The sequence below is a fragment of the Hemiscyllium ocellatum genome, chromosome 29 (genome assembly GCF_020745735.1).
Source record: "Hemiscyllium ocellatum isolate sHemOce1 chromosome 29, sHemOce1.pat.X.cur, whole genome shotgun sequence".
NCBI lineage: Eukaryota > Metazoa > Chordata > Chondrichthyes > Orectolobiformes > Hemiscylliidae > Hemiscyllium > Hemiscyllium ocellatum.
In genome coordinates this window covers 46,830,736-46,844,852 of record NC_083429.1, presented here as the reverse complement: position 1 = coordinate 46,844,852, position 14,117 = coordinate 46,830,736, and the positions used below count along the sequence as shown (strand labels likewise).

At 43.3% G+C, this 14,117-nt stretch overlaps 1 protein-coding gene across 2 annotated transcripts in view; it reads right to left on the bottom strand.

Annotated features, from left to right (window-relative positions):
- Positions 1-13,812, bottom strand: part of c2cd2l (c2cd2 like) — a 164,144-nt gene extending 150,332 nt beyond the window's left edge. For both annotated transcript variants that reach the window (XM_060846750.1, XM_060846751.1), the window contains exon 1: positions 12,957-13,812. In XM_060846750.1, coding sequence (XP_060702733.1) covers positions 12,957-13,316 — 360 coding nt within the window. In that variant the 5' untranslated portion in view covers positions 13,317-13,812. The remainder of the gene's footprint in view (positions 1-12,956) is intronic.
- Between the last annotated feature and the right edge of the window lie 305 nt (positions 13,813-14,117).

The following is a 14,117-nucleotide window of genomic DNA, read 5'->3' as shown; positions in this document are numbered from 1 at the left end:
TTCAATCAGATTTTAGACAAGATCTTTTCCCCAAAAGTAGAAGAGTCCAAAACTAGAGGGCAGAGGTTTAAGATGAGGGGGAAAGACGTGGGTGGCAATTTATAGGTCAGCATTTATTGCTCATTTTTAATTGCTCTTGAGAATGTGGTGAGTCAGAGTTTGAATTGCTGCAGTCCATGTAGTGGCTGGCAGCATCTATGGAGACAGAAACAGAGTTAACATCATGTCCAGCAGGAGGACTCTTCAGTAAAGTAAAAGAAATGGGATAAGACACACTGGACTCTTCCTCTCTCTATAGGGGAGCGAATCATGCTCTTAATTTACTACTGGTTGGTTCACGCAGCTGACAAAGACCACCTAGGAGAATATAGGAGGACATGGTTAGTAAGTTTGCAGATGACACCAAAGCTGCTGCTATAGTGGACAGTGAGGATGGTTATCTAAGATTACAAAGAGATCTTGATCAATTGGAACAATGGGCTGAGGAGTAGCAGATGAAGTTTAATTTGGACAAATGTGAGGTGCTGCATATTGATAAAACAAGGGCCGGACTGAGACAATTAATGGTAGGGCCCTGGGTAGTGTTATAGAACAGAGACACCTAGGGGTTCAGATATCTAATTCTTTGAAATTTGCATCACAGGTAGACAGGGTAGTTAAGGTGATTGCTCAGACCTTTGGGTATAGGAGTTGGGACATCATGCTGAGGTGTACAGGACATTGGTGAGGCCTCTTCTGTAGCATTATGTGCAGTTCTAGTTGCCCTGCTATCGGAAGGATATTATTAAATTGGATGGGGTTCTGAAACGATTTATCAGGATGTTGCTGGGACTGGAGGGTATGAGTTATAAAAATGGGCTGAATAGGCTGAGATTTCTTTCACTGGACTGTAGGAGGTTGAGGGGTGACCCTATAGAAGTTGATAAAATCATGAGGGGCATTGATAAGGTAAATAGCAAAGGTGTTTTTTCTAAAGGGGGAGGGTGTTCAAAACTAAGGGGCACACTTTTAAAGTGAGAAGAGACAGTTTAAAAAAGATATGAGGGGTAGCCTTTTTACGCAGAGAGTGATTCGTGTGTGGATTGAACTGCCCAAGGAAGTGATGGACGCTGGGATAGCTACAGCATTTAAAAAACATTTGGATAAGTACATGAATAGGGAAGGTTTGGAGGGATTTGGACTAAATGCAGGCAAATGGGACTAGTTCAGTTTGGGAACACGATCAGCATGGACTAGTTGGACCGAAGGGTCTGTTTCCATGCTCCATAACAGAGTGCAAATGCAAATTTTGTAACTTTGATGTTAATAAGGAGATGACATGTCCGAAACGAATCAAATGGGAGTTAAACATCCTTTGGTATTACACTTTCAGTCACCCAGTCCCCAACCGTCTACACTTTTACCCTCTAATCTTTCCTTAGCCTCAAAGTTCTTTTCCTTTAAAGCATCTTCTCCATGATTGTTTCATTACCAAGTATCTTTGCTCCTCCTCCCTAATTGCTCCCTCCTTGGTTTGGCATCTCAAGTCCTCTCAAGGAGTGTGGGTTGGGAGAATGAACCAAAAGGTGCAAGTTTTTGTTGTACATTCACATAGCCAGTCATACTGATTGCGCCTGGTTGCACTTGGTGCTGTCATGACAGCAATGATGAGTGGAGTCGCAATGTAACCAACCTCTCTTGCATTTTTCAGAGGGAGCTCTCTACTGTCCAGCATTGAGTCAGAGTGGATTCACCCAATGCAGTGACTCACACATGGGAGTTCCGAGGGTGTGGAAGAAATTAAGGACTCTCCACCTTCAAATACTGAACTCCATTCGCAAGCTACTAGAAAATGATTAGAGATCTGATGTTGCAAACTATCCATCCCCCACTCTACTGACTTGAGTTTGCACATACTTTGCAGAGGTAGGTAGGTTGCCTAGCAACGGAATGCAGAAAGGTGGTAATGAAGCTGTTCCCTCTTCAGCACGGCAGCAATAAAACCTTCCGAACTGCAAGAGACAAGTTTCCTCAAACAAAAGGCATATCTGACTTCATTTCTGAATAATTTTTCATAGAATTCTGAGAAAATCTTGAATGACTTTCTGACAATGATAATTGCGGCATTCATTAAATACTTCGGACTGTGGGAAAGCATGGAACTCTGGCAACATTGTCAATAAAATGAATGAGGAGCCCAGCCAAGATGTATGCTTAAACTGTTCACCAGGACTTCAGCCAATAGGCTGGTCCCTTGGTATAACATCCACATTGCCTTTTAGATGAGATGAGAATACCAGATCTTGCCTTATCTTTAGGTGGACATTAAAGACTGTATTGAATCACAGGGAGAACAGTTCAGCTGGAGCCCTGGGCAATATGCCTCCACCATACAGAGACTGGTCAAACATTAGGGATTGTGCCATGTATAAGTGTAACATCACGTTTGCCTATAGAGCAGAATTGATTGGACTATAGTCAATAGTCCTGTTGAAAGGACTAACAACAATGTGCTAATCTAAAACAAGTTCCCTCTTTTAATGTTCTCTCTTTGCTGCTCTTTTCAAGGCAAAATACGTCCTATTCAGAAGATCAACAGAACCCACTCCCTCAGTACCCACATAGGTACAGTGTTCTACTTTTACCATTCAAACCCAGTCAAGTAGACACCACATCATGAAAACAGCAGCTGGCTATATTAAATTGAGTAAATACCATTGAAGGAAAATGTGGTTAACTTTCAGAAAAAAAAATGTCTCATGCAATGTTTAGATTCATTTCATGAGGTTGCTAACAATGTCAATGGTTGCGTCAAGTAAACGCATGATCAAATTGTTTCTTCTGTAGCCTCAGGATTAAAAATTACTTGATTTATTCCATTAAAGTGGCACAAACTCTTACTTGCTTGGCGACAGCTTTGGTGGTGGACTGAAATCAAGATTTTATTTTCTCTCAGAGTAACGCACTGGGAAAACAGTTGAGTTGCTTCCAGTATTGTGAATTGTCACTCTTGCTATCAGTACAGTTGGTTGCTATGGAGTAAGTGTTATAACAGAGGTCTATCCCGGCAACACAATGGCATCATGGACACTCAACTCTGCTATATTAGCAAATCCTGATTAATTCAACAAACACAGGAATTCAAGTCTTTATTACAGCCTTGCCATCACTGACAGTAGCTACTGCGTTCTTAACTTTCCCAATCATTGACTACAAGACACAAGAACAAAAGCTGGCTATTTGGCTCATTGTAATAAATGGTAGAGCAGATCCAATCATGGTTGATCTGCTCATCCTTAACTCCACCACCCTTAACCTTTGATACCCTTCCTGATTAAAAACATATCTCAGCCTTGAATATACTTAACACAACCTCAAAAGCTCTTTGCTGTAAGGAAATCCACAGATCCAATATTCTCTGAGAGAAGAAACTTCTCCTCCTATCTGGCCTTAAACGTACAACCTTTTATTCTGGGATTATACTCTCTGACCCTAGACTCCCCCATAACGGGAATCAACCTCTCAGTGTCTACCTTGTCAGGCCTTTAAGAACCTTCAATATGGTCTCTTCCCATTTTTCTCAAATCCAATGAGAAGAGGCCCAACATATTCAATCTCTCTCCATTAGACAATACCTCCATACCCAGGATATATAAATAAAATGGTCACATTTAAAACATGATCTCCCACCCTCCAGCACAGAAGAGAAGTCAAGCAATGATTGCTACACAAACCTCTATGAAGATCCACGGACATTGCAAACTCTTTGGTTTCAGACTGTCCGGCTTGCTGCAGGTGGAACCATACATTTCCAGCTTGCGCTAATACATATCCAGTCAAGATTAAAGTATGGTGCTGGAAAAGCACAGCAGGTCAGCCAGCATCTGAGGAGCAGAAAATAGACGTTTTGGGCAAAAGCCCTTCATCAGGAGAAGGTTTTTGACCGAAACGTCGATTTTCCAGCTCCTCAGATGCTGCCTGACCTGCTGTGCTTTTCCAGCACCACTCTAATCTTGACTCTAACCTCCAGCATCTGCAATACCCACTTTCATCTAATATGAATCCAGGCCAGCAGCAATACTACTACAACTACAACAACAACTACAACTTGTATTTATATGGCACCTTTAACCCAATAACAAGTTCCAAAGCACTTCATAGAAGTGCTTTCGAATGGAATTTGGCAATGAGCCATCACTGAGATTAGAGATTTGCAGGAGTGATGGGGCCACCAAGGGTTACATACAAATTCGGATTGGGTCTTGGGCCTTGGGTCCCATGAGCTTGCTCTTCTATTTAACACGATCGTAACTGATCTGATTGTGAATACCGGATTTGAGGTTACAGAAAAACATTTCACCCCCTTGGCTTTCTAAGAATGACTCCACCTCTGTCTTTGAAATATTCAAAGATTCTGCTTCCAAGACATTTTGAGGAAGTGACCCATGTGAGAAACAACATGTCCTTATCTCTGTCCTAAATGGGTGACTCCTAATTTTGAAATCAATGACCCTGAGTTCTCGATTCTCCCTCAAGAAGAAACATTCCTTCAACATCTGCCCTGTCAAGCAGGATCTTGAGAGCTGCAATGAAAATGCCAAGGGATTTGGACAAATATAGCTTGAATTGGGTGAGAATTTTTTGACGAATCATTGATTGCGTTGGTTAAGCCATAAACAGTGAGACATTTATTTGATCGGAAGAACTCTTTTTATGATATGAATATATGTTTATTGGATTTCACAACAATGAGAGTGTGTTGTGTAGAAGCCAAGAAATCTGTTGCAACACAACACCAGCAAAGAAATTGTTCTTGGCAGCTTAACGGTCAGCAACTTAAAATAGCTCAACAATTCTACTCATCAGCATAACAGTGCCGCTGATGTAAGGGAAGTCTGAGGAGGTGAACTTATGATGACAGTTTCATCAGCTGCCACTTAGAAAACTTCCAGAGTTATTGTTGTCGTGTCGCCATAGTCTTACCAGACCATAGGGGCTGCTCTCTCATTACAGAGAAGCAGCTGGTAGTGATTTAACCTGAGGGCCGCCAGACCTCAGGCAAGGGAAGACATTGAGAAGGCGAGTCCATCATGGTAACCTCAAACCGCTGATGGGAATTGAATGGGAATTGGCATCACACTGCTCGTAAACCAAAAGTCCAGCCAACTGAGCTGAACCAGAGGGGAGAGGATACTAATGCAGAATGTAATGGAATACTCTCCACTTACCTGGATGAGTGTAGCATCAAAAATGCTCAAGAAGCTCAACACCATCCAGAGCAATGCAGCCTGCTTGTCTGCAACTCGCTGCAATGCCACCACTGACTCTCTCACCACGGGCTCTCTCAGTAAGGGCAGTGTGTAATATCTACATGACATACTGTAACAATGCACTGAGGCCTCTCTAACAGAACCTTCTAAAGCCTGCACCCTCTGTTGCCTGGAAAGAACGCGACCAACCAGTAGTTCCTCTCCAAACCACTCACCATTGTGACATGGAAGTACACCAACATTCATTCACTGTCACTGGATCAAAATTCTGGAACTTCCTCCCTGGCAGCACTGTGGGGTGTACCCATAGCAGATGGAGTGCAGCGCTTCAGACAGTTGGTTCCACCATCACCTTCTCAAGGGCAAGAGGCAGCCAGTTTATAAAGAAGGTGAGAGTTTGGATGAAACAAAACCACAACCAATCCCCAGGTTGTAAACAGGTTCCAATCTTGATTCCACTCATAAGTCAATTTGTACTCAAGTCAGAACACAATAGAGGGCAATGCAGAATAGCTGCTTGTAAGTACAAGGAAACGTTCACGTCAAATCTTTAAAATGAATATTAATATGAACAAAAGAGGTATAAGTTGGACAGTCATAAGTCAGAGACTGCCTGTAACAGACAAGTGTATGCCTGGAGCTGGTCTAAAAGCATTTAACTCAAGAGTATAACATATTTGGTAAGAGGATACTCATTTGAAGAGTTGGAGAATGCTTGATATGCTGAATTCTATGGAACTCACTGATGAAGGACATTTACTCCAATTCAAAATTCACATTAACTGGGCTTCTTTACCACTGCAACATATACAACCTTGTCCAACAGCACTGGTAAAGTATGCAAGATACACACCCATCTCTCACACATACAGCTTTGTAGCTGCTCAGCATTCACTGAGATACAGGTAAGCAACACACAGGATTGATCATGTCCCATGATTACAGAGAACTGGGGGAGAGCTGGGGATCAAGACTGGGTCACAACATGTAACAGGAACCCAGGAAAACTGCTCATGAGCAAACCTGTTCAATCATCTGGTGGTAAAGTCAGGGAGAGCTGACAAACTCTGATAGCATGGCACTCCCAATATTTCCTGATAATCAATTCAGTCACTTTTTAATAAAGTCAAAAATCACATGACAAGCTTTCAGACCCCTGCTCCTTCTTCAGGTAGCTAGTGTTTTCAAACAAACCTGTTGAACTGTAACCTCCATACCACATTTTAATAAGCCCCATCTTTACCTTTGGTAGACTCAGGCAGTGAAGGTATGACTCACCTGTACAGTAAGTGTTAAGCAGAGCTCACTGATACGATCATTGTCTGAATATGCATAGCTTTTAATTCCTCCTTGTGTTTGACAGCAGTAAACCATCACAGCCCTGCAGCTTCACAGCCAGCTTCATTCCTCAACGCACAAAGCAAAACTGCATTCTCAATGACCCAAAGCACAAGATCCAATGAACTGTGGCTCCTTTACCGAGTTAGTTCACTTATTTAAATATATTTGGGAATGTAGGAACAGATGTAAACTTCTCGGCTCATCAGGCTGTTTTGAAATTCAAATAGTTCATGATTGATCTGTTCTTCAATTCCATTTACCCAGTTTTGCTCTGTAATGCTCTCTCATTAGGGAGCAAGATGACTGGTGGTCCGAGGTAAAAACAATGACTGCACATGCTGGAAACCAGATTCTGGATTAGTGGGGCTGGAAGAGCACAGCAGTTCAGGCAGCATGTGATGAGCAGCAAAATCTGAGGGTCACCATGTCTCAGCTGAGGGGAGAGGTTGAGAAGGAGGGTCCTTAATGTAACCTCAGCTGGTGCAGGCATTGAACCTATGCTGCTGGCATTACCCTACACTATAAACCAGCCGTCCAGTCAACTGAGCTAACTGACCTATTTTGCTCCAATTTCTCAATACACTTTTCCAGCAAAATGTCTAATGAAAATAATTTCAATTGACTCCCAGGATCCAGAGCTTTTTGAGGGGAGATCATTCCCATTATCCTGTGAATAGGTGCCAGCTCAGGTTACTGCAGAATAGACTGTGATGACAAGATTATACTGTTTCTGAATATCTATTTCCATAACATGAAATATCTTCTCAAAAGTTACCCTATCAAAAGCCTTAATCATTTGAAACTACTCGATAAAGGTCAATCCCCATCATTTCAAACACAAGGGAAGCTACATTTGTATAACCTACCCACGTGATGTTACCCTTTACTATAACATCATAAACCCTGGTATAATTTTTCCCAGTCACTACTGCTTCAAAGCACATTGGCATTGGAAATGCCAAGGAGTTTATCATATTGGTGACTAATAATTGCACTCCGCTGTTATTTTAACAGAGATAGCCTTTCTAAACTAAAGTGAGATTATTCATAGTGGTGCTTTTGGTAATTGAGGAGATAAAGTGAGAGGAAGCGTGACAGGAAATGAATATGACACTTGCAGGAGGCAAACAGCATATGTAAGACTTTTAAGGTCTTGGTTTGAATAGTGAACAGAGCTATGTTGTATGTACATATGCAGTACTAAAATAAGTTTACTTTATTATTGATATTGAAATGATATCACCAATTGCACTTCTAAGACAAATGTTTTCCTGTAAGTTATGCTCAACATCAGCCCCGTAGATGGAGCATTTTCCATTTTTAGTGCTTATTATGAGTCAAGCATTTTTATCTTCATTCTTTCACGTGTTGTGGGCGTTGCTGACAAAGGTTACCGTTTGTTGCTAATCCTTAACTGCAACTGAATTGAGTTAGGCTGATTCAGAGGACACTTTACACTCAACCATGTTGCTCAGTTGTTTGTGGGGCAGACCAAGGATGGAAGGTTTCCTTCCCTAAACCATAATTTTAACATCGATAGTCGTCATCATTACCTGAGACCACCTTTCAATTCCAGATTTATTATTGAATGTAAATTTTACCAACTGTCGTGGTCAAATTTGAACTTACGTGCCCAGAGCATTAGTTTGGGCCTCTACATTACTAGCAGAGTGACATTACCACTACGACCATCTTTCCCCAGTTGACAGCTCATCACAGTAACCCTAATGTTAATCCTGTCAAAGATCATTGTAAATTCCCACCTGTTTCACTGATGTCCTTCAAAGGAAGAAAATCTGCCCTCCTTTCCTGGTTTGCCCTACAAGTGACTCCAGACCCACAGCAATTAGGTTGACTCTTAGCTGCCCTCTGAAATGGCTTAGACGGCAAGGGCAATTAGGGAGGGGACAATAAATGCTGACTTGGCTAATTAAGCCCACACCCAATGAGAGAATAAAAGTAATCCAAGGTTTTGTTTCAATCAGCCTGTTCAGAGATAGTATTCCACACCTCCGGAGTAGCTGGGACTTGAACACAGGACTCCTAGCCCAGAGCTAGGGACACTACTACCTCTGTGTCACACAAACCTTAAAATCCAGGTTTTTAATTAAATTCAAATTTCACAGCTGCTTGGCATTATCAGGACATGGGCCCAGGTTTCTGGATTACCAGACTCCTGGGTTAGGAATCAGATGCACAGTGATTCTCTCTTCTACCCAACAACCTGACTTAGCCCAACCTGAAACTTCATTTTCGTGTAGCATTAATATGACTATAGATTGTAAGAATTTTTTGAAGAGGTAACAAGTAAGATGGACCAAGGAACTCCAGTGGATGTTATCTATCTAGACTTCCAAAAGGCCTTTGATAAGTGTCTCACAGGAGGCTGCTGAGTAAGGTGAGGGCCCATGGTGTTCGAGGTGAGCTACTGGCATGGATTGAGGATTGGCTGTCTGACAGAAGGCAGAGAGTTGGGATAAAAGGTTCTTTTTTGGAATGGCAGCTAGTGACAAGTGGTGTCCTGCAGGGTTCAGTGTTGGGGCCCCAACTGTTCACTTTATATATAAATGATCTGGGGACATTCTGGCGAAGTTCGCCAATGATATGAAGTTAGGTGGTCAGGCAGGTAGTTCTGAGGTGTTAGGGACGCTACGGAAACATTTAGACAGTTTAGGAGAATGGTCCAAGAAACGGTTGATGAAATTCAATGTGAGCAAATGCGAGGTCTTGCACTTTGGAAAGAAGAATACAGAATATTTTATACACGGTGAGAAAATTCATAAAGCTAAAGTACAAAGGGATCTGGGAGTGATAGTCCAGGATTCTCTAAGGTTAACTTGCAAGTTGAGTCCGTGGTTAAGAAAGCAAATGTAATGTTGTCACGTATTTCAAGAGGGTTGGAATATAAAAGCAGTGATGTGCTACTGAGACTTTATAAAGGTCTGGTTATGCCCCATTTAGAATACTGTGTCCAGTTTTGGGCCCCACACCTCAGGAAGGACATACTGGTACTGGAGTGTATCCAGCAGAGATTCACACGGATAATCCCTGGAACACAGGCCTAACATACGACCAACAGCTGAGGATCCTGGGATTGTATTCATTAGAGTTCAGAAGGTTGAGGGGAGATCTAATAGAAACTTACAAGGTAATGCATGGCTTAGAAAGGTGGCCGCTGGGAAGTTGTTTCCATTAGGCAGGGATACTAGGACTCAGGGGCACAGCCTTAGATTTAGAGGGGGGTCAATTTAGGGGGTCCTTCTGAAATGAGGAGACATTTCTTCAGCCAGAGAGTGGTGGGCCTCTGGAATTCACTACCATGGAGTGCAGTGGAGGCTGGGACATTAAATGTCTTCAAGACAGAGATTGATAAATTCTTAATCTCGCAAGGAATTAAGGAATATGGGGACTGCTGTAAGTGGTGTTGAAACGCCCATCACCCATGATTGAATGGCGGAGTGGACTCGATGGGCCAAATGGCCTTACTTCCACTCCTATGTCTTATGGTCTTTTTCCCACCTTCCACAGCAACAGCACATACTCTGAGCGAGGCTATTCACTGCAGACCAAGGGTGGACAGTCATGTGATTTAGTTCCTTAACTATGAGGAAATGGCTTCTGGCCAGGCAATCCCGAGTTATTTCAAAAGTGGCCGTCAGTCTGGATTGGATTCAAACATGGATAAAGGTCAATGTTTCAACCCAGCCTGTCTGTCAGCCAGGCAGTCATGCCTCAGACATTGGGATGTGTTAATCTGGTACAATGTTGCATGCAACCCTTCCAGGGCATGGAGTGCCATTAAGAGGTTGGTCAGCATGAACCAGAGACAAACATTCTGGATAGATCAAGTGGCATAAACAATAAGCTAAGTGATGGGTTAGTTAAAGGTCACGGAATAAAATGGATTCAGATATCTTACTGAAGGGACATATTGCTGGATATATGATTGTACAGATTAAACACAAGGCAGGTTCCCTTTAGCATACAAATGTTCAAAATTAACAATTAGCAAGACTGAGGCCCACAGCCTACTATGCATTCAATAAGGTCACACAACACCAGGTTATAGTCCAACAGGTTTATTTGGAAGCACTAGCTTTTGGAGTACTGCTCCTTCAAACAAACCTGTTGGACCATAACCTAGTGTTGCGTGATTTTTAACTGTGCCCACCCCAGTCCAACACTGGCTCCTTCACATCAAACATTCAACAAGGCCATGACTGGTCTGAGTATTCCTTCTCTGCCTGAAATCCTTTCCTTTGCTCATCAAGAATCCATCCACCTTTGTCCTAAAAATATTCAAAGACTGCTTTTATGGAAGAGTTCCAAAGACTCATGACCCTCAGACAAAAAAAAATTCTCCCATCTTTCTCTTTAATGATCAACCCCTTAAATTTTCAACAATGACCCCTAGGGTTAAATGCTCCCACAAAAGGAAGCGTTCTCTCTAAATTCACTCAGTTAAGATTCTCTAGGAGCTTGTGTATTTCAATCAAGTTGCCACTTGATGAATACAAACCTAACCTGTCCAACCTTTGCTCATATATTCCAGGTATTAGTCCAAACTACTTCCAATACATTTAATGTCCTTCCTTAGACATGGAGACCAACGCTGTATACAATAAGCCAGCTGTGGTCTCACTAACACTTTGTATAACTGAAGAATAACCTCCCTACTTATTTTGCATTCTATTTCCCTCACACAGTTTTATTAGTTTTCCTGATTACTTGTTATGCCTTCATATTAAACTTTTCATGAACTCAGAGCCTTGCAATTGATCACCACTTAAATAACATCTCCTTTCTTATTCTTCATTCCAAAATAACCAGTCTCATGAATTCCCGCATCACATTCTATTTGCCAGATCTTTGCCCAGTTACTTAACCTTTGGTAACTATGTTATGTCCTTTTCACAATTCAGTTTCCTACCTATCTTTGCAATGTCAGCAAATTTAGCAACCATACCTTCAGTCTTTTCATACATCAGTTGATAAATTGTAAAACGTTGACAGCTCAGAAGTGACCCTTGTGTCATATGACTTGGTACATCTTGCCAACCAGAAAGTGACCCATTTATACCTACTGTTTCCTCTCAGTCAGCCAATATTTTTTCCCATTTCCAATGTTACTACCAATGACATAGAACTTACAGGCAACCCATTATTATCCTTTCTTTACAATAGGTAACACCTCCTCTCAGCAACACATTTTATCTCCTCAAAACATATTCTCCACTAAACAATATCAAAATGTACAGAAGGGAAACTTTTGGATCAACACACTCTAGGACCTGATTTATTTTTCCAGCAGACTTTTTTTTAGGTTTCTGATACTGACTGCTTCCGAGAGGTTTAAAGTACACCATCTGGGTTGCTGTTCACCTTTTACCATCTTGAATGGGCAAAAATAAAATTTGCAGTCTGTGCAGAAGGAAGGTTTCTCTCAATGCCCCCCAGCTTATCCACTGCTGAATGCCAATCGATAGCCCTCAGTTACACAGAGGAGTACTCGGGGGTAGGGCAGGTGGAGGGTACAGCTTGCTAACCCTCCACGATCACCCAAGTATCTCACAGGATGAAACATTCATCTCCAATATACAATGACGAATAAAGAAATAAAAAGCTTAAACAAAACTCTCAACACCTCTATTTTTTGAAAGCTTGTGTTTAATAATTGTAAAAATGTTGGACATGTAGCAGAAAACTGTTTGACTAGGTGGGCCAATACAATGTCCAGAAATATGTCCAACCATAACAAGGTTGGGGGAAATGGATAGAGAATGTTAATATGACTAGGCTCAACTGTGATTTCACATTGAAAAGCTCACAGTTTTTATTGGACAAATTTACAGGAGTGGCCAAGGTTAATGTCCACAGACAGTGTTCCAGTAAGGAACGGGATGTTCAGTGCTAGAGGACCAAAGGGAAAAAGGTTGAAAAAAAAAGTCAAAGAAATAAAAGGGCAATGAAAACACAAGTGTGCTGCCAATGTCACCCAACAGATGCAGTTAAGTGTCAAGTCCCAGTGAGATAAAGACTCTCCATAAATCATCCCCAGCATCCAGAAAGCTTCTCATATCACAGGCCCTGCTGCTCCTGTCAAAATACAACTGTGCCAACCTCTCAACACAAGAGGGGCCCAATTATTTTACAGTCCTATGGTGAAAGCACTGGCTCCAGGTACCAACTCCAAAACAAACTCAAAGACAAGAAATCATCCCAAATTTCTGCACTGGATACAAGGCCGGCAGTGTGGACCCTGGACACACAAGCCATCAGCTCTAACTGGTGGGGTCGAATGAATACAACTGGCTGGTAGGGCCTGAACCATGACATCTTAAGGACCATGAGAACACAGTTACCTACCCCAATGCGACAAGCCTGGTCGTTCAGCGCTTTGATCCACGTTTTTTGCCAATTGTCTCTGAAGGACTTGAAGGAGAACAGGGAAGTGACGAGACGCTTGAGCCCCGAGCCCGAGACGCTGTCTTCCCGGGAGCAGCCGAGTTTCAAGAGGGAGCTCCAAATGCCCAGGCTGGCAGGAGGACGCTGCCTGTCCCCGGCGCCTCGCCTCCAAACCCCGAAGGAGTACTGCACCAGCCAGGTCAGGACGGTCACGATGGAAGCTGCGAACAGGAGCAGGAGGGCGAGCCAGCCGGCGTGCTGCAGGAGAGCCGGCCCAGAGGAGCTGCCGAGCAGGCTGAACAGCACAGACATGACGGGCATGGAGAGAGGGGGCCGCCGGGCTCAGACATAAAGAGTACAGCCTCTCCAATCCGGCAGTCCCCCGCCTGGATAAAGTGTATCCTTTCCCGGCGACACTGTAACAACTCCTCCTCCCTTGCCTGCCGCTAGATTCACAGCAACACCTCACACTCGCTACATTGTATCGAGGAGGCAACTGCAACATGAAACATTGCAACTTGACATCGACAGAGTCCCCCCCGCCTCGGGCAGCAGCGACCCTTAACGAGGTGATCGATCCATTGAGGTCCTGGATAATGCTCCCGAGGCTGGAGCTGAAATTGCTGGCGTGGCAAGAACCACCAGGTGATTTCCCGGGACGGCGGCACTGGATCGCGCCCTCCCTTCTCCAGGAGACGCTGCTTGCTGTAATTCTCCGTGTCTCTGATCAAAACGGCAGAGTCAGGCACAGAGCTTCCCCTCCCTGCTCCCGGGCTCAGCCCGGAATCGAGATGGCTCCGGCCCAGCATTCAGAGCGCTCCACCCCCCCCCGACACACAAATACACACACCCCCTGACGCACAAATACACACACCCCCTTCACCCCCACATGCACACACCCCCCGACACACAAATACACACCCCTGACACACAAATACACCCCCCCCCACATATACACACACACCCTGACACACAAATACACCCCCCCACATACACACACCCCCTCTCCCCCACATATACACACACACCCTTTCCCCCCACATACACACACACCCTTTCCCCCCACATACACACACACCCTCTACCCCACATACACACACCTCCTGACACACAAATACACAC